This window comes from Hypanus sabinus, chromosome 2, assembly GCF_030144855.1.
Source record: "Hypanus sabinus isolate sHypSab1 chromosome 2, sHypSab1.hap1, whole genome shotgun sequence".
NCBI classification, from domain to species: Eukaryota; Metazoa; Chordata; class Chondrichthyes; order Myliobatiformes; family Dasyatidae; genus Hypanus; species Hypanus sabinus.
The window spans coordinates 43,363,262-43,383,008 of NC_082707.1; the positions used below are offsets into that span (position 1 = coordinate 43,363,262).

General features: G+C 43.3%; 1 protein-coding gene across 1 annotated transcript in view; it reads right to left on the minus strand.

The window, feature by feature from the left end:
• Window positions 1-19,747, minus strand: part of mcf2l2 (MCF.2 cell line derived transforming sequence-like 2) — a 312,522-nt gene that overhangs the window by 193,021 nt on the left and 99,754 nt on the right. Inside the window, exon 5 of the mRNA XM_059944935.1 lies at window positions 8,769-8,883. Within this exon, the coding sequence (XP_059800918.1) occupies window positions 8,769-8,883 (115 nt within the window). The remainder of the gene's footprint in view (window positions 1-8,768; window positions 8,884-19,747) is intronic.

Consider the following 19,747-nt stretch of genomic DNA (forward strand, 5'->3'; position numbering starts at 1 on the left):
ATTACTGGGTGAACGAGTAGTCTTTGGGGTACTGCAAGTCTTTATTGATGCTTTGCTGCACACTTGAGTGCTTGGTGGGGGGAGGGGGGAATAGTGCCTTTGCTTTTTAGTTGGTGGGGGGGTTCTTTTGCTGCTGCTTATGCATGGAAGAGTGGAGTTGGTGGAGGGCTTTGGGGTTCTAATACTTAACTGTCATTTATTCTTTGGGGCACTCCTCTGTTTTCATGGATGTTTGTGAAGAAGAATTTCAGGGTGTATATTGTATACATTTCTCTGACATTCAATGTACCTATTGAAAAATGGAAATTTAATTTAGGGCGGCACAGCTAGCACAATGCCTTACAGTGCGGGTGACCCAGGTTCAATTCCTGCCGCTGCCTATAAGTTTGTACGTGCTCCCAGCAACTGCCCGGATTTTCTGGTTTCCTCCCACATTCCATAGACCACTGGTTGGTAGGTCATTGCAAATTGTCCCATGATTAGGCTAGGATTAAATTGGGAGGTTGATGGGCAGCATGGCTCAAAGGGCCAGAAGGAACTACTCAATAAATAAATAAACAGATAGATGAGCTTTTGTCAATCCTTTTTGGTTTCCAATTTGTTCTCATTATCCTCTTTTTCTATTGATTTCCCCTGCCTTAGCAAGTGTTAAGGTGTTAATTCTTCCTCAGTTTACAATTCTGAGAGAGAAACTCATACTAAAGGTAAGTTAAAGGTACGCAGCCCCAGTGAAGGTTCTCAGTCCAAAACACCAACTGTTTACTCCCCTCTATAGCTGCTGATTGACCTGTGGAGTTCCAGCCACACTGTGTGTGTTGCTAAAGGTAGGCTTTCTAATTTCCTTTTCAACTGTTGTAGTGTATTTCTTGGCAAAACAGGCAGACATATCCTTACTCAAAAGCAAAGGTTTGGGATAATTTTTCTTGAGATTCGCCTCACCAGCTCTTATTACTTATAAGTCGGATGTAGCAAACAGTCTTGGGGATACGGTTAATATTGTCATCATCGGTTCTTGGCCAATTAGCTCTTCCTCTTTGAAACATTGCAAAACAAAGTTCCCTCTCATAATGATCACTTAATGCTCTATGTGAACATAAAGCTCAACAACTTCATACTAACTCAAAATTTATTTTTAACTAAAAAACTACAATCTTTAATCAAAATGATTAAAAATGTACATGAAAATTAAAGCCTATTTTTATTCAACTCACAAAAGAATATCCTTAATCCTTGGATTAAAAATAAAATAAGCATTGTGACTCAGACAAGAGAGAATCAGGTACAATTATTTCCATACATTGCTTGTTTTACTGTTAATTCAAGAAAAATAGGAAGATTTTCAATCTGTATTGTTCTGTAGCAAAGCAACACCTGAATTTTTGCAGCGCTGCTGCCAATAGTGCTATTACATTAAATGGAAGGCTTTTTTTCACAGCCAACTCTAAATTTTTGAACTTTTCCAAAATTATTTAGATGTAATGAACATATTCAATGATTAGGGAGTTGTGGTTGCTGGCCATATTTACCAAGAGTTCACAGCACAAAGGGGGGTACTTAATCTCTTTTGTTCTTTAAGGTAAGTAAATCATGAAGAACTGTGAAGTTACAAGCAATATATTCAAAACCATAGGTCTGAGAGCCCTTCCCACACATAAAACTGTAATCCTGTTGTATGACTGAAAGAAATGGTAAACAGACTTGGTGATTGTGATGCACACCTAACATGACTATTGATCCACAAGCAAGCAACTTGTCAATTAATAATATCATTACACTGGAAGGAGATGAGAGAAGGACTATTTTTGCCAGGTCCAGAAGGTTCTTCGCTGAATTTCACTAATCCTATAGAAATGGTCAAGTTCAGTGGTTTTAAAGGTATTATATATGAATGCACTAAGTATAAGAAATAAAGTGGATGAGCTTGAGGTTCAGCTGGAAACTGGCTAGTATGATGTTGTAGGAATAAAAGAGACATGGCTGCAAGAGGACCAGGGCTGGGAAATGAATATTCAAGGTATACGTCCTATCAAAAGGACAGACTGGTGGGCAGAGGGGGTAGGGTAGCTCTGCTGGTGAGGAACGAAATTCAGTCCCTTGCGAGGTGTGATATAGAATCAGGAGATGTAGAATCAGTACGGATAGAACTGAGAAATTGTAAGGGCAAAAAGACCCTAATGGAAGTTATCTACAGGCCCCCAAATAGTAGCCTGGATATAGGGTGCAAGTTGAATCAAGAGCTAAAATCAGCATGCCGCAAAGGTAATGGGGGATTTCAACATGCAGGTAGACTGGGAAAATCAGGTTGGTACTGGACCCCAAGAAAGGGAGTTTCTGAAGTGCCTCTGAGATGATTCTTAGAGTAGCTTGTACTGGAGTCTACCAGGGAGAAGGCAATTCTGGATCTAGTGTTGTGCAATGAACCGGATTTGATAAGGGAACTCGAGGTAAAGGAGCCATTAGGAGGTAGTGACCGTAATATGATAAATTTTAATCTACAATTTGAGAAGGAGAAGGGAAAATCGGAAGAGTCAGCATTACAGTTGAACAAAGGGGACTATGGAGCCACGAGGGAGGAACTAGCCAAAGTTGACTGAAGGATACCCTAGCAGGGATGACAGTGGAACAACAATGGCAAGTATTTCTGGGAGTAATACAGAAGGTGCAGGATCAGTTCATTCCAAAGAGGAAGAAAGATTCTAAGGGCCGTGGCTGACAAGGGAAGTCAAGGACAGCTTAAAAATAAAAGAGAAGTATAGCATAGCAATGATGAGCGGGAAGTCAGAGGATTGGGAAACTTTTAAAGAGCAACAGAAGATTACTAAAAAGGCAATACGGAGTGAAAAGATGAGATACGAAGGTAAGCTAGCCAGGAATATAAAGGAGGATAGTAAAAGCTTCTTTTAGGAAAAATCTTTTAGGAGGAAAAAATTAGTTAAGACCAAAGTTGGGCCCTTGAAGGCAGAAACGGGTGAATTTATTGTGGGGAACAAGGCAATGGCAGATGAGTTGAACAGATAGTTTGGATCTGTCTTCACTAGGGAAGACACAGACAATCTCCCAGGTGCAATAGTGGCCAGAGGACCTAGGATAAAGGAGGAACTGAAGGAAATTCACATTGGGCAGAAAATGGTGTTGGGTAGACTGATGGGACTGAAGGCTGATAAATCCACAGGGCCTGATGGTCTGCATCCCAGGACACTTAAGGAGGTGGCTCTAGAAATCGTGTACGCATTGGTAATTATTTTCCAATGTTCCATAGATTCAGGATCAGTTCCTGAGGATTGGAGGATAGCTGATGTTATCCCACTTTTTAAGAAAGGAGGAGGAGAGAAAATGGGGAATTATAGACCAGTTAGCCTGACATCAGTGGTGGGGAAGATGCTGGAGTCAATTATAAAAGATGAAATAGTGGCACATTTGGTTAGCAGTAACAGGATCGGTCCTAATCAGCATGGATTTACGAAGGGGAAATCATGCTTGACTAATCTTATGGAATTTTTTGAAGATGTACTTGTGAAAATGGACAAGGGAGAGCCAGTGGATGTAGTGTACCTGGACTTCCAGAAAGCCTTTGATAAGGTCCCACACAGGAGATTAGTGGGCAAAATTAGAGCACATGGTATTGGGGGTAGGATACTAACATGGATAGAAAATTGGTTGGCAGACAGGAAACAAAGAGTAGGGATTAATGGGTCCTTTACAGAATGGCAGGCAGTGACTAGTGGGGTACCACAAGGCTCAGTGCTGGGATCGCAGCTATTTACAATATACATTAATGATTTAGATGGAGGGATTAAAAGTAACATTAGCAAATTTGTAGATGACACAAAGCTGGGTGGCAGTGTAAAATATGAGGAGGATGTTAGGAGAATGCAGGGTGACTTGGACAGGTTGGGTGAGTGGGCAGATGTATGGCAGATGCAGTTTAATGTGGATAAATGTGAGGTCATCCACTTTGGTGGCAAGAACAGGAAGGCAGATTACTATCTTAACGGTGTCAAGTTAGGAAAAGGGGAAGTACAACCAGATCTAGGTGTCCTTGTTCACCAGTCACTGAAAGTAAGTGTGTTGCCTTTATGGCAGTTATTTAGTTTATAATATTTTCACTTACTAATTCGTTTGTTAGCATTTTAGTTAAAGTTAGGATTGTTTAAAGTAAATTCGTTGTCTGTGATATATCGCGGCATGTGATGACATCACATCCGGTTTCGCTGTGTCTTATGGGAAAATACCAGTTTGGAGAAACTGGAAGGTGGGGGCCACACATGTGCGAGTCCAGCGCAAGAAAAGTTGTCTTCCTATGCATTAGGAACATAGTGAGAGCAATGCCGTAAGTCATGAGATAATCGATATGTTGAATTAAAATGTTAACGCCGATCCTGTTAAAACTAACGACGGTCGATAAGGTTTATGTTTCCGTTAGTTAAAGAGTTGCGGATAGTTTGCATTGAAGTGATTATTTAAAGCAGTCAATGGTGTAGGTAGATTCTGACTGTATGCTGCACTTTAACGTAATGTAGTTGTTGTAGTTTTACCTTTGCAAGTATTTACGATGTAAATGTAATATCAAGAAGGAAACATATGCTGTACAAATCTTGTATTGTTTTATCAACAGTTTTCACCATACGTTAATGAGGAAGAGCGAAAAGTAAATGGTTAATCTTACTGCAACCCTGTTTTCATTGACTATGGTTTATCTCGGTGTTTAGTTCAGCGTTATCTTACACGCCGAGCGAGAACACCACAGTAAGCATGCAGGTACATTAGGCAGTGAAGAAAGCTGATGGCATGTTGGCCTTCATAACAAGGGGAGTTGAGTATAGGAGCAAAGAGGTCCTTCTGCAGTTGTACAGGGTCCTGGTGAGACCACACCTGGTATTGTGTTCAGTTTTGGTCTCTAAATCTGAGGAAGGACATTCATGCTATTGAGGGAGTACAGTGTAGGTTCACGAGGTTGATTCCTGGGATGGCGGGACTGTCATATGTTGAAAGATTGGAGCTACTGGGCTTGTATACACTGGAATTTAGGATGGGAGAGGATCTGATTGAAACATAAGATTATTAAGGGATTGGACACGCTAGAGGCAGGAAACATGTTCCCGATGTTGGGGGAGTCCAGAACCAGAGGCCACAGTGTGAGAATAAGGGGTAGGCCATTTAGAACGAAGTTCAGGAAAAACTTTTTCACCAGAGTTGTGAATCTATGGAATGCTCTGCCTCAGAAGGCAGTGGAGACCAATTCTTTGGATGCTTTCAAGAAAGAGTTAGATAGAGCTCTTAAAGATAGTGGAGTCAAGGGATATGGGGAAAACGCAGGTACAGGGTACTGATTGTGGATGATCAGCCATGATCACGGTGACTGGTGGAGTTGGCTCGAAGGCCCAAATGGCCTACTCCTGCACTTATTGTCTATTGTTTTATTATCAAATATACCTTCCTATTTACCCCGGGTTGAGTGCCACTTAATGCATTGTATCAACACCTCAGACCTCTAATGTGGAGTGGTAGGACCACAGCAGCTACATCACCAAGATTATTCACAGCTATTGACCTACTAGTCATCTATTGCATGACAAGTTGTTGCAAAGTTGATGACTGCAGGAGCCAAGTAAATGTTCTAAACCCCTCAGAAACAATGGCGTTGGTTCCGGGAATGCCCATTGTTGAGGGCTTGGCTAGCCACATATCTGAAATCATTGAAAACAGTAGCATTTTCATGTTCCACAACCACCCTACACCTGCTTACCAAAGATTTACGTTCAGGACCTCGCCACTAATAGCTTTATCTGTCTGACCAAACTTCTTGCCCTCAACAACTTCTCTTTCAATTCCTCCCAATTTCTACAAATGAAAGGTGTAGCCATGGACACGTGTACAGGCCCCAGCTACACCAGTATTTTATAGACAATAGACAATAGGTGCAGGAGTAGGCCATTCACTGTGATCATGGCTGATCATACACAATCAGTACCCCGTTCCTGCCCTCTCCCCATATCCCTTGACCCCGCTATCTATAAGAGCTCTATCTAACTCAAATTTTGGTTGCTACAAGGAACTTTTACTTGGCTCCTGCAGTCATCAACTTCACAACACCTTGTCATGCAATAGATGACTAGTAGGTCAATAGCTGTGAATAATCTTGGTGATGTAGCTGCTGTGGTCCTACCAGTCCACATTAGAGGTCTGAGGTTTTGATACAATGCATTAAATGGCACTCAACCCGGGGTTAATAGGAAGGTATAATTGATAATAATAAAATTAGACAATAGACAAGGAACTGCTCTACTCTGGCATCCTAATTCTTTTTTTATTTGCCATACTGATGCTGTTTCCTGCACTTCTGTGGAGCTCATCAGTTTTATCACCTTTGCTACCAATTTCCACCCTGTCCACAAATTCACCTGGATTATTCCTCTTCCTCACTGGACAAGTTATCCACTAATATCTACTACAAACTCTCAGCTCGCCAGAATATATTCCATCCCACCCTGCTTTCGATAAGACCACCATCCTATCCTTTCAGTTTCTCCATCTCCACTGTCTCTGTTCCCAAGAAGCTCTTGGATTTCTCAAATGCCCTTCTTGTCAGAAAATATGGCTTTCCCTTTTCTATAGCTGATAGAGTTCAGGCACTTATATGCATTTACTCCATTTTTTGCATGTCTGATTTGACTGTGCCTCTTTTCCCCAGACAAAACAGAGAGAGTTTCCTTGATTCTCACTTTTCACCCCAACGCATTCTGTATATCACCCTTCATCATTTCTACCAGCTCCAACAGGGTCCCATCACCTGTCACAACTTCCTTCTGGTTTCCCGCGAGATCATCCTCTCTTTATCTCCCTGGACCGCTCTTCATCTCTTACCCCAACCCTTCATGTCCTCTGGAACTTTCCTCATCACCATTCAGCAACCTAAACAGGAAGGGAAGAGATTCACATGTATTTTCTCCAACCCGGAGGCGATGCAGGTGATTCTCCCCCTTGTATATAGTGCTGGCCATATAACCTCCACCACACCCAAGCACAGACCAGGTGAAATTTTGCACAGCGCCAGCTCTCCATTCACAATGGCCAGTGGGTGCTCCCAATTATATGTCATTTCACCTCCACTTACCCTTCCCATTCGCACACTGACTTGCCTGTCCTCTGCCTTCTCCCCTACCAGGGTCAGGCCAGTCGAATTTCAGTTAACAATGAGTCCCCATCTTCTTTTCTCACTTCCAGAGTCCACGCACCTTTGTTGACCTCCCCCCCCCCCCCGCCGCCATTACCTTCCAGTGCCTGATTCTATCTAGCAACCACATGCCTATCTACCCGAGTTTCTTCTTTCTTCTCCTTTTGCTCACCTTTCCTATTCCCTCTCCTACCTGCTTCACCTGCTCACCATCCCTCCATTATCTGGTTCTACCTGTCACCTTCTGCCCTCTATCTCTATCCCTCCCTCTGGCTTCTAAAAACTGGCCGTCTTCCCTCTAAACTCTCAGTCCTGGTGCAGGATTTGTACCCAAAACATTGACCATCCCTTCACCTTCACTGATGTTGCTTGACCCACAGAATTTTATTTCTGCTCTTCATACCTAGTTCTTTTCCAAAATCTCATTTCTCTCTCAATCCATACTGTGTCCTGCTTTATGAGATGAAAGACAAGAGGGATAATTTTCTTATTTCCCCCTCTCTCTCCACCGCCACATAATGTTTACCCTATTTTGGATAAGAACCACAATCCAACAGGTAATGTAAGAAAACCAAGGAAAGGCTGGTGAAAAGAGTATATAGTAACCAGACTTCAGATTCTCAGCCACTGGTTCAGAAGCTGACAGCACTTACCTTTGGAAGGAGGTGACACATAAGAGAGAATTGTCACCTTAAGTCAATGGTAGGAAAGTCCTACAGCTTTTGTATCACCAGTGGCAGAAAATAATGCAAATCACTGCCAATCCCTGCCAATGCCAACCTGCATTCAACACACTTTCACTTTAAATGCTGTGCCAACTGTGTTCCACCAGGCAGAGAAAAGTCAAATGGTGGTTACAGGCAGCAAAGGCTTTTGACTCTCACACAGCTAATGATCCCCTGCACGGCCAATGCTCACGTTCACAGGTTGTATATCGTGAAATCCGTGCCGTCACATTCCTGCCAATCGGACGGTGAACGTGTACTCAATGGGACAACAGTCAGCATTTGTTTTCTAGTGTATGTTTCAGAACCTGAGCATCAAGAGTTGCCTCCACCTCTACAGGAAAGAGCTGACGACCTGGAGCAGGACCGTGGTAAAAGAAGAGAACACACGGAGGGCGAGCTGGTCAGAGTTGTCTGCAAGGGTCCTTCACAAGAAACCTGTTCAAGTGTGTTACGGGGATCTGCAACTCCACTTCCACCTCCTCCTACAATCCAACACCCTAATCTTCCTTCCCTCATTTACCATCACACACCCTTAAGAATGAGTATTTTCTTGGTAAACCATACAGTAAACTACTCCCATTTTAATTATCCTGGCAACACAAGAGATTGCAGAATTTGTCAAGTGGAGCGTGAATCAATCAATGAAACAATCTACTGGAAGATCTGAGTGGATCAGGCAGCAGCTGTGGAGGTAGAGAGATAGTTAACATTCTCGGTTAAGACTTTGTGCTGATAGGCTGGGATTCCCCAGGAGTCATGATGTGAATAGTCCCGTAGTATAATAATTAACATATTAGCTCAAAGCTATCATTTAGGGTGCAAATTACAAGGTATTATATGATTATATTATTTACATCTTAGCATACCTTGGAATGCTGGTCAAGTATGTTACAACATTAAGAAAATCCTCATCAGAAAGGTCCCCAAAGTCAGTGTGTTCGGGAAAAGTGATGATTGGTGCGCCATCTCTGCTTCGTCCTCCTGTGTAAGCAATATTTGGGTTAGAGAGTATATGGCAGAAAAAAATTGCAATGATTCACATAATAAAGAGAATCACATAAATCATTGTCATTCTCCCAGTGATTCCCTCGTAAACCATAATGATCAGCAGATTACAACTTCAGCTCTCAGTCTGCAATTATTTAGTTAACTCAGCAGAAACTTCAGTCAATTTCTACTAATTGGCCTGCAGTTCTGTGGGCTAGAAACAAGAAAATTAGTCAGTTTCTGTTTAGCTTGCTGTTGTCTGGCCCATATTAAAAATACATGATTTGATTTAGCTTTAGCATAGTCAAACATCCTGCCTCAGGCAGCAAGTCTGGACAGCTGCTACCCACAAGAAAACAGTGTGATCTGCAGACGGGCTTCATTGGCCCGGAACCACCCGAGAGATCAGCGTGTTTGTAGACTGAGCAGCCCGGCAACCACTCTGTTCTTCAGAGGAGGGCTCACTCTTCAGCCTCTTCCAGACACACAAGAAGAACGTCAAGTGGATGAGAGACTAGATGGGAACTGACAACCACAAAACTGTGCTTAATGACACAGCAGTGATTAACATAGGATTTTAGAAGCCCAAGCACAATGTTTGTGGTAGTACCCTGAGAGAACAATTAAAAACCAAGGTGAAGGCTTATATAGCAGCTGGATCATAATAGGAAAGATTGTGTCATGGTTCTCACAAATTAAAAAATATTGCCATTATTTTCTACAGAGTGTGGACAGTAAATCAAGATTTATCTGCTTCCACGATTTTCTTCTGATGCTGTCTGCCGGGTCAGAGTATTTCAAACTTTCAATTTGACAAAACTGGTGAGAAACTTTACCTGACAGTAGTTGTCGGCACAAACCTATTTTAGGAAAGCAGAGCCGTTACAATAAAATAATGATCCCATCATAAAGGTAATGATGTAAAGGCAGTCTGTGATTATCCTGCATCTCCTTAGTGCATGGTGCCAGCACAAAATACAGAAACATCATCCGATAAGATGTGGAATCCCTCATTGTACAACACCCCCAATGTGCATTGCTGCTGTAGAATTCTGTGCTCATCAACAAAACCTGGCACCGTATCTGCAGAATTCCTGCATCCAGCTGCTTTACAACATCTGGTGCTGGATGCACGCCTTGCTGGCAAGAACAGGACTGGATCTGAACAAGGTACCCTTCCAGTTTGATGCCTCTCTGGCCTAACATTTCAGCAATGGGCACTTGCAATGGGAATGTACCCGAGTGAGAACATAAGGCAGGTAGTTGTTTGGGTCTCTAAACAATACATGGCTGACCTTCCACCTCACCTGTACCTTCGATTTTCTCGATACACACGTTTCTAGTAATGACTGAGCACCCACAGAACTCTCAAGTTGAGATTTCGTAAGATTGACAAACTGTGAAGAGATAAATGAGTTTAAAGCATATATCAGTACATTATTGAGGGGAGGGCAGGTCTGGTAGCTCACTGTCCCAGGGATAGAAGTTTTAGATATGACAGAGGGGAATGCAAAAGAGTGGGGGGGGGAGTTGAACTACTGATTAAGGAGAACATCACAGCAATGCTAAGAGATGATATTCTGGAGAAATTATCTAACAAGGCCATGTGGATTGAATTTGGAGTAAAAGAGAGGCAGTCAGTTTGCTGGGATCACCAAGAGAAACAAGATGGAGTTGACATCCAAGGATACGAGTTCAGTAGGACAGGAGCAGGCAGACATCCATGAGTATACTGGGGCAGTAAGGTTTGTAGATCTTGGGTCAGAGGTAGAAATGGCCAATGCAGGACTAGAGAACAATTGGCTTGCATGTTGTAGTGGAGAGGACTCTGGAGGTGCTGAGATCAGTAATGGTGTGGGAGACAATAGCCTAATGCTTCTCAGCGGGGTCCTGTTTCAGGAGTAAGCAAGAGGGGGTGCCTGAGCGCTACTGCCTGGCCTCTGCAAGTTAGAGGGAACTTGTATCTCAACTTCATCTTGTCCCTCTTGGTTCAATCTCTTCTAACCTATATCCATAGCATTTCGCATGTTCTCTATGATTTCCACAACTTGCAGTTCCTTGGCCCCAACTACCTAATTTTCACTACAGATGAGTATTCCGTATACTTCCACCCCACCAAGAAAGGCCTCCAGGTTCTCTGCTTCTTTCTGGATAATAGACCCAACTAGCTCCTCTCCACCATCCTCCACTACAGGTGTTCATCCTCAACAACTTTTCTTACAGCTGCTCCCACTTTCTTTAGACTAAGGGTGTAGCCATGGGCACCAACATGGGCCCCAGTCATGCTTGCCTTTTCATTGGCTATGCAGAGCAACCAATGTTCCACATCTACACACGCAACATTCCCCAACTCAATCTCTGGTACATTATAATGACTCAATTGCTGCTGCTTCCTGCACCAACTAAGAGCTCGTCAATTTCAACAACTTCACTACCAATTTCCACCCTGCCCTCAAATTCAATTGGTCCGTCTCTGACACATTTCTCCCATTCTTTTTATTTCTCTATCTCCATCTCAAGAAGCAGATTATTCACTGACATCTTCTACAAAACCACTGACCTCCATGGTTATCTTGACTACATCTCTTCCCTCCCTGTACACTTGCAAGGATGCCATTCCTTTCATTTAGTTCCTCCACCACATCTGTTCTTACGAAGAGGCTTTCCATTGTAGGACTAATTAAATAGCCTTTAATTTTTTCCAGAAAATGAGTTTTGACCTCCACTACTATGCATGAGAAGAGCCTTCATTGAGATCTCTTCTATTTCTCACATCTATCCTAACACCATCCATCTCATCAAACAGAAGAGATGCAGAAGGATAATTCTCTTTTCTCCTCTCCATCACCACACAACAGTTGTCTCCAGACAAAGTAGAAAAAGCAATGTTGATGAAGACAGCACACAGTAACTAAATTTGCCTGGGGTTTAGATTTGACAATAGACAATAGGTGCAGAAGTAGACCATTTGGCCCTTCGAGCCTGCACCGCCATTCTGAGATCATGGCTGATCATCTACTATCAATACCCGGTTCCTGCCTTGTCCCCATATCCCTTGATTCCCCTAACCATAAGATACCTATCTAGCTCCTTCTTGAAAGCATCCAGAGAATTGGCCTCCACTGCCTTCCGAGGCAGTGCATTCCACACCCCCACAACTCTCTGGGAGAAGAAGTTTTTCCTTAACTCTGTCCTAAATGACCTACCCCTTATTCTCAAACCATGCCCTCTGGTACTGGACTCTCCCCGCATCTGGAACATATTTCCTACCTCTATCTTGTCCAATCCCTTAATAATCTTATATGTTGCAATCAGATCCCCTCTCAATCTCCTTAATTCCAGCGTGTACAAGCCCAGTCTCTCTAACCTCTCTGCATAAGACAGTCCGGACATCCCAGGAATTAACCTCGTGAATCTACGCTGCACTTCCTCTACAGCCAGGATGTCCTTCCTTAACCCTGGAGACCAAAGCTGTACGCAATACTCCAGGTGTGATCTCACCAGGGCCCTGTACAAATGCAAAAGGATTTCCTTGCTCTCGTACTCAATTCCCTTTGTAATAAAGGCCAACATTCTATTAGCCTTCTTCACTGCCTGCTGCACTTGCTCATTCACCTTCAGTGACTGATGAACAAGGACTCCTAGATCTCTTTGTATTTCTCCCTTACCTAACTCTACATCATTCAGATAATAATCTGCCTTCCTGTTCTTACTCCCAAAGTGGATAACCTCACACTTATTCACATTAAACGTTACCTGCCAAGTATCTGCCCACTCACTCAGCCTATCCAAGTCACCCTGAATTCTCCTAACATCCTCATCACATGTCACACTGCCACCCAGCTTAGTATCATCAGCAAACTTGCTGATGTTATTCTCAATGCCTTCATCTAAATCGTTGATGTAAATCGTAAACAGCTGTGGTCCCAATACAGAGCCCTGTGGCACCCCACTAGTCACTACCTGCCATTCCGAGAAACACCCATTCATTGTTACCCTTTGCATTCTATCTGCCAACCAGTTTTCTATCCATATCAATATCTTACCCCCAAAGCCATGAGCTCTGATTTTACCCACCAATCTCCTATGTGGGACCTTCTGAAAATCGAGGTTCACTACATCCACAGGATCTCCCTTGTCTAACTTCCTGGTTACATCCTCGAAAAACTCCAATAGATTAGTCAAGCATGATTTGCCCTTGGTAAATCCATGCTGGCTCGGCTCAATCCTATCACTGCTATCTAGATATGCCACTATTTCATCTTTAATAATGGACTCTAGCATCTTCCCCACTACTGATGTTAGGCTGACAGGATGATAGTTCTCTGTTTTCTCCCTCCTTCCTTTCTTAAAAAGTGGGATAACATTAGCCATTCTCCAATCCTCAGGAACTGATCCTGAATCTAAAGAACATTGGAAAATGATTACCAATGCATCCGTAATTTCCAGAGCCACCTCCTTTAGTACCCTAGGATGCAGACCATCTGGACCTGGGGATTTGTCAGCCTTCAGTCCCATCAATCTACTCATCACCGTTTCCTTCCTAATGTCAATCTGTTTCATTTCCTCTGTTACCCTATGTCCTTGGCCCATCCGTACATCTGGAAGATTGCTTGTGTCTTCCCTAGTGAAGACAGATCTAAAGTACTTATTAAATTCTTCTGCCATTTCTCTGTTTCCCATAACAATTTCACCCAATTCATTCTTCAAGGGCCCAACATTGTTCTTAACTATCTTCTTTCTCTTCACATAGCTAAAAAAGCTTTTGCTATCCTCCTTTATATTCCTGGCTAGCTTGCGTTTGTACCTCATTTTTTCTCCCAGTATTGCCTTTTTAGTTAAGTTCTGTTGTTCCTTAAAAATTTCCCAATTATCTGTCCTCCCACTCACCTTAGCTCTGTCATACTTTCTTTTTTTTATGCAATCTCTGACTTCCTTTGTCAACCACTGTGGCCCCTTTCCCCCCTTTGAATCCTTCCTTCTCCGGGGGAGGAACTGATTTTGCACCTTGTGCATTATTCCCAAGAATACCTGCCATTGCTGTTCCACTGTCTTTTCTGCTGGGATATCCGTCCAGTTAACTTTGGCCAGCTCCTCCCTCATGGCTCCATAGTTTCCTTTGTTCAACTGCAACACTGACACCTCCGATCTGCCCTTATCCTTCTCAAACTGCAGATAAAAACTTATCATATTATGGTCACTACTTCCTAATGGCTCCTTTACTTCAAGATCGCTTATCAAATCCTGTTCATTACATAACACTAAATCCAGAATAGTCTTGTCCCTGGTCGGCTCTCGTACAAGAATGCATCCCGTAGGCACTCTACAAACTCCCTATCCTGGGGTCCAGCACCAACCTGATTCTCCCAGTTCACCTGCATGCTGAAATCCCCCATAACTACTGCGACATTACCTTTGCCACATGCCAATGTTAACTCCCTATTCAACTTGCACCCAATATCCATGCTACTGTTTGGTGGCCTGTAGACAACACCCATTAGGGTCTTTTTGCCCTTACTGTTCCTCAGTTCTATCCACACAGACCCTACTTCTCCTGATCCTATGCACGCAAAGCCGCAGGGCCAGTCAACATACTTGCTCAGGTGCAGACGGATTGTGCGGCCCAGCTAAAAGAACATCTTTAACAATCATGAGCAGTGTCACAGCAATAACCTTGCACTCAACATCAGCAAGACCAAGCAATTGTTTGTGGACTTTAGGAAGGAAAAGTCGAGGAAGCACACATCAGTCCTCATTGAGGAATCAGAAGTGGAAAAGGTGAGGAGTTTCAAGTTGCTGGGTGTCAACGTCTCTGAGGATCTATCCTGGGTCCAACATGTTGATGCAGCTATATTTCATCAGGAGTTTGAGGAGGTTTGATGTGTCACCAAAGACACTCACAAATTTCCACAGATGTATCATGGAGAGCATCCTAACTGGTTGTGTTACCAACTGGTACAGAGGGTATGCACAGAATCAGAAAGAGCTGCACAAATTGTAAACTCAGCCAGCTCCATCATGGGCACTAGCCTCCCAGCATCCAGGACACTTTCAAAGGGTGACGCCTCAAAAAGGTGGCATCCATCAGTAAGAACCCCCATCACCAGGACACCACTTCTTCACTGCTTCTATCAAAGAGGAGGAACAGGAGCCCGAAGACAACTTCAGGAACAGCTTCTTCCTCTTCACCATCAGATCTCTGAATGGACAAACACTACTTCAGTAATTTTCCTCTCTTTTTGCACTATTCACTTAATTTTTAATGTATCTCAGTGCAATTTTTAGTTTTTATTATGTATTACAGTGTAATGCTGCCACAAAATAACAAATGTCATGACATCTGCCAGAGATACTAAACCTGATTCTGATTCAGAGGATAGCAAAAGCCCTGCCCCCTATTTGAGTCATTTACCAGGGGTGCTGCAGACAAAGTGCTTGAAACATTGTTGAGGATCCCCACCACCCATCCCACAGTCTCTTTGACCCACTACTGTTAGGATGGAGGTACAGGGTAACAGCTTCTTCCCTTGGCCTGTGAGATTGATGAATACCCTGCCATCACTGAGGTCTCGTCACTAGGACGGTGTGCTGTTTACTGCTTACCTGTGCTGCACACTTCACATGCATTTTGAATAATATTTTTTTTTACCTATTGTGGTAAGATTTTGTTTCATGTGCTGTGTGTGATATACGTATTGTGGGTGCACTGTAGTCCGGAGGAATGTTCACATGTACACAGAGTAACATCCATCTCATTAAAAACTACGGTGGACTATTCTAGGGGAGTCGCATGGTCATCGGGGGGCAACTGTCAGAATTTGTGGTGTTCTGTTGTACGGTTCATAGTCTGGCCATTAAAAGAGGCAGCCCTTGCTTACAGCTCTGTGGAAAAGCCCTGAAAGCGTGGGGCAGGACCACAGTAGAAGGAAGACAAAAGCAAGCTAGCAGGAGCTTCTACCCAGGTTCTTCACAAGGAATCTGTCTTCCACCTTCCCCTTCCACCTACAATTCCACACCTTCCTTCCATCACATCATTCTCTTTCCTAATCAGCAATGGGTATATTATCAATGCTGATTTGTTTGTGCAGAGCTGTGTGTCAGACATGGCTATAAGAAACACTGGGACACTGGGCCCCACAGAGGCCTGTACTGGCTCCCTTCCTGTTTACCCTGTATACCTCAGACTTTAGATACAACACTTGAGTCATGTCATAGGCAGAAATTCTCTGTTGACTCAGCAACAGTTGGGCGTATAAGGGGAGGACGGGAGGATGAACACAGGGCCCTGGAGGAGGACTTTGTCAAACGGTGCAAGATGAATTGTCTGCAGCTCTATACATCTGTAAGACAAGGGAGATGGTGATGGATTTTAGGAAAACCAAGCCTGCGCTGCCCCCTGTTACTAGTGATGGTGAGAATGTGGGTGTGGAGGACCTACAAGTACCTGGGGATGACAGACTTGAGTAGAGCACCAACACAGAGGCTGTGTAAAAGGGCCAAAGTCACCACTACTTCCTGAGGAGACTGAGGTCCTTTGGAGTATGCAGGCTTCTCCTTCACTTTTCTACCAGTCTGTTGTTGCTGGTACAAACTTCTATGTGGTGGTGTGCTGGGGCAATGGCATCAACACGGGTGATGCCAACAGGCTCAAAAATAAACTGATTAGAAAGGCTGGCTCTGTTATAGGCATCAAACTGGACACACTAGAGGCTGTGGTAGAACAAAGGACCCTGCGGAAAACCCTGGCAATGCGAGACAATGTTTCTCATGCCACTTTAGCTGAACAGAGGAGCACTTATAGTAATAGACAAAGATAACTTTGATGCTCCAAAGTGCACTATAAGAGGACATTCTTACTCTTGGCCATCAGGCTCTGTAATGAGTCAACCTATAGCCAGGGAAATGATGACCCCCCCCCCCCCCCAACCTCCTGTTAGACTGTTAAGGGTAACTTATTTTTTATTCTTTCGTACTTCTAATATTTGTTACCTTGTAATGCTACTGTGTCACTGTAATTTCCTTTGGGCTCAGTAAAGTATCTATCTAACATACATGACCACCCTCATAATGTAAATGAAACTCAGAGCACGTTAGAAGATGGAATATAATCCCGCTAAGAGCAAGGCAATGCATTTTGGAAGACAAATAAGGGTTGGACATCTACAATAAATGGAAAGGACCTAATGAATGTAGGTGAAGAAAGAGATGCTGAGATACAAGTTAAGTTCTCTGAAAGTTACATCAGAGTTCAATAGCCTGGTGAAGAAGGCAGTCACACTGTGCCCGACTTCATAGAACAGGCTATAGAATATAAAATTGGGGATATCATGTTGCAACTTGTAAAACATTGGTTAGTCAAATCCTGGAGTTCATGTGGAAATTCAGGTTGGATGTGGTTGCAAATTTATTGAACATTCACAAGGCAGAAAGTGACAGGCATTTAAAGTATTATAGGATCAGGGATTATGGAGAAGGAATAGGAAACTCTTGATCTTAGGAAATTGGCCTCCTCCTGATCCCATTCATTTCTTTTGCTTGTATATTTTTATAAGCGAGTTAGCACAGAGTTGAATGGGCTTTGTGCAAGTTAGGACACTGACAGCAGAGCTTTGTCCAGTCAAAGTTCAGCATACATTTATTATCAAAGTATGTATACATTATACAACCTTGAGATTTGTCTCGTTACAGGCAGCTACAAAACAGATAAACCCTAATAGAACCCATTTTAAAAATGATCATCAAACACCAAATGGGCAGAGGGAAAGAAAAATATATTGTGCAAACAATAAAAGTAAGCAAGTAGCATTCAGAGCTGAAATTCTATGAAAAACAAAACCAGGCACCGCTGCCGTAGGTCAGCACAGAGCTGAGTAAACGTCACGAGAAATGAAACAGACATGAAACCAGGGATCACTGCAGCCAGAGCAGGCCACAGCCACAGTTCAGCGATGAGTCGAGTAAATATCATGGAGTTGCACACAGAACCAGCCCAACCCTCACCTCCGGTTCCAACACCCTGACTTTTGTAATCTTGCCCAGCACTCAACTCATCCAAACATTGGGTTGTTTCTCACTCTTGGGCTGCTCTGAGGCCTGGACCCCACCACCATGAATCAGCCCACACCCAACCTTTCCAATTCAGTCTGGTACTTAAACTGATCAAAAGTCGGGACACGCCTCGCCTTCGGGGACCCCTTGACTTTGCCTCAACCCTGCCTCTGTGCACCTCTCCATTGTTAGCGGTGATCGTTATAAATAAAGCATTATTAATAAGGTATTCAGTAGTTTTCGTTGTTTGGTTTGCTGTCACTCAGATTGACCGGTGCTACCTTAAACCAAACATAACACAGTTGTGAAGGATGGAAAGTTCAGGAATTGGGCCGACCACGGGGTAAACGTTTAGCTACTCAGCAGAGGGATGAGTTGGAAGTTCTTTGGAAATCTCGAATCAAGAGTGCTGTGGAGGCTGAACACATTCAAGGCAGTAACTGATGGATTGTTCAGTGTTATGGGGTTAGTCAGCTACGGTAAATGACTCCAGCCCCCACCCCGACCCCCACATTCCTTATGGCTGTAGTAAGCATGAAGGGTTGAATGTCCTGGTCGTGTAGGAATGAGCACCAGGCGAACTGAAGCCAGGGAGGAGTTTGACATTGGTGGGAAATGGTAGTCCAACATTTCATTATTTGTTTGTGTGTCATCTCCAGCAAGGCTAGCATTGATTGTACAATGTACATTGCCCCTGGGAAATTGGCAGTCAGTGTGTGTTTATTACTTCCATCGTGCTGTTGGGTGGGGGATTTCAACAATTTGATTCAGTGACACTGAAGGATCAATGTACTTAACAAGTGAGGTTTTGGAGTAGTTTTCAGGTTCTGACATGCTTGCTCATTAATTTATGAGATGCTGTCAACACAGTCTTCTCAAAACTTTGTTGCGCCTTCCTGGAGATGACATACGCTGGATTTGCAGAGCAACAGTCCATTAAGTAAATACTGTACGTAGGGTACCGAATACTAATCGGGTGAGCTGCTCCAGACAAGTTGGTGAACTTCCTAATACAGCAAAGTACGATATAGGAACAGCACCTTCAGCGCACCATGGCTGTATGAATCAATGTCAAGCTTAAATCATCCTGCTACCTGCACAAGCACCATCCCCCTCCATTTCCGGCCTCTCTGAACATTGTTACCGCATCTCCTTCTGCCACCTCCCCTCGGAGCATGATCCAGGCCTCACAGATCTCCCTTAAACTTCCCCCTCTCATCTTCAACCTATGTCCACTAATATTTGACATTGTCACCCTGGGGGAAAAAATTAATCTGACTCTGCCCTGTCTTGAACCTCTTATAATTTCATGTTGGAGCCGCATTTTCAAATGAAGGGAGTCTATTCCAACTTGTAAAGGAGAGGTTTTGAGAGACAAAGGTATGAGATATTCACTACAAAATGTCAGCCTTTGACCTACTCTTGTAGCTGGCTGGTAACTGATCACCTGCTTACATCAGTAATGGACAGCTGCTAGGGAGAGGGATGGTGTTAGTGGCTAGGAAGTGGAATTTGCAGTATATTCTTGGAAGAAATATCTACTTGTCCAGTCCTAGATTTCCTAATGCTTAGAAGGAAGGAACTCAGCTCATCTGGTACCAGATGTTGCAAAGAGATTGAAAGGAGAGCTGGGTATCTCCAGGTAGTTGGCATTGAGTAATTGTACCTATTACTCTTCAGAAGATGGTCAAAAATGACAACAGAAAGAGAAACAAAAGAACCCAAAGTGATTTATTTCAACTGCTACTCAAATGTATTTTTTCTGAGAATTTATTTTTCATTTCTCTACTTAATCCTAGATTCCTTTCAG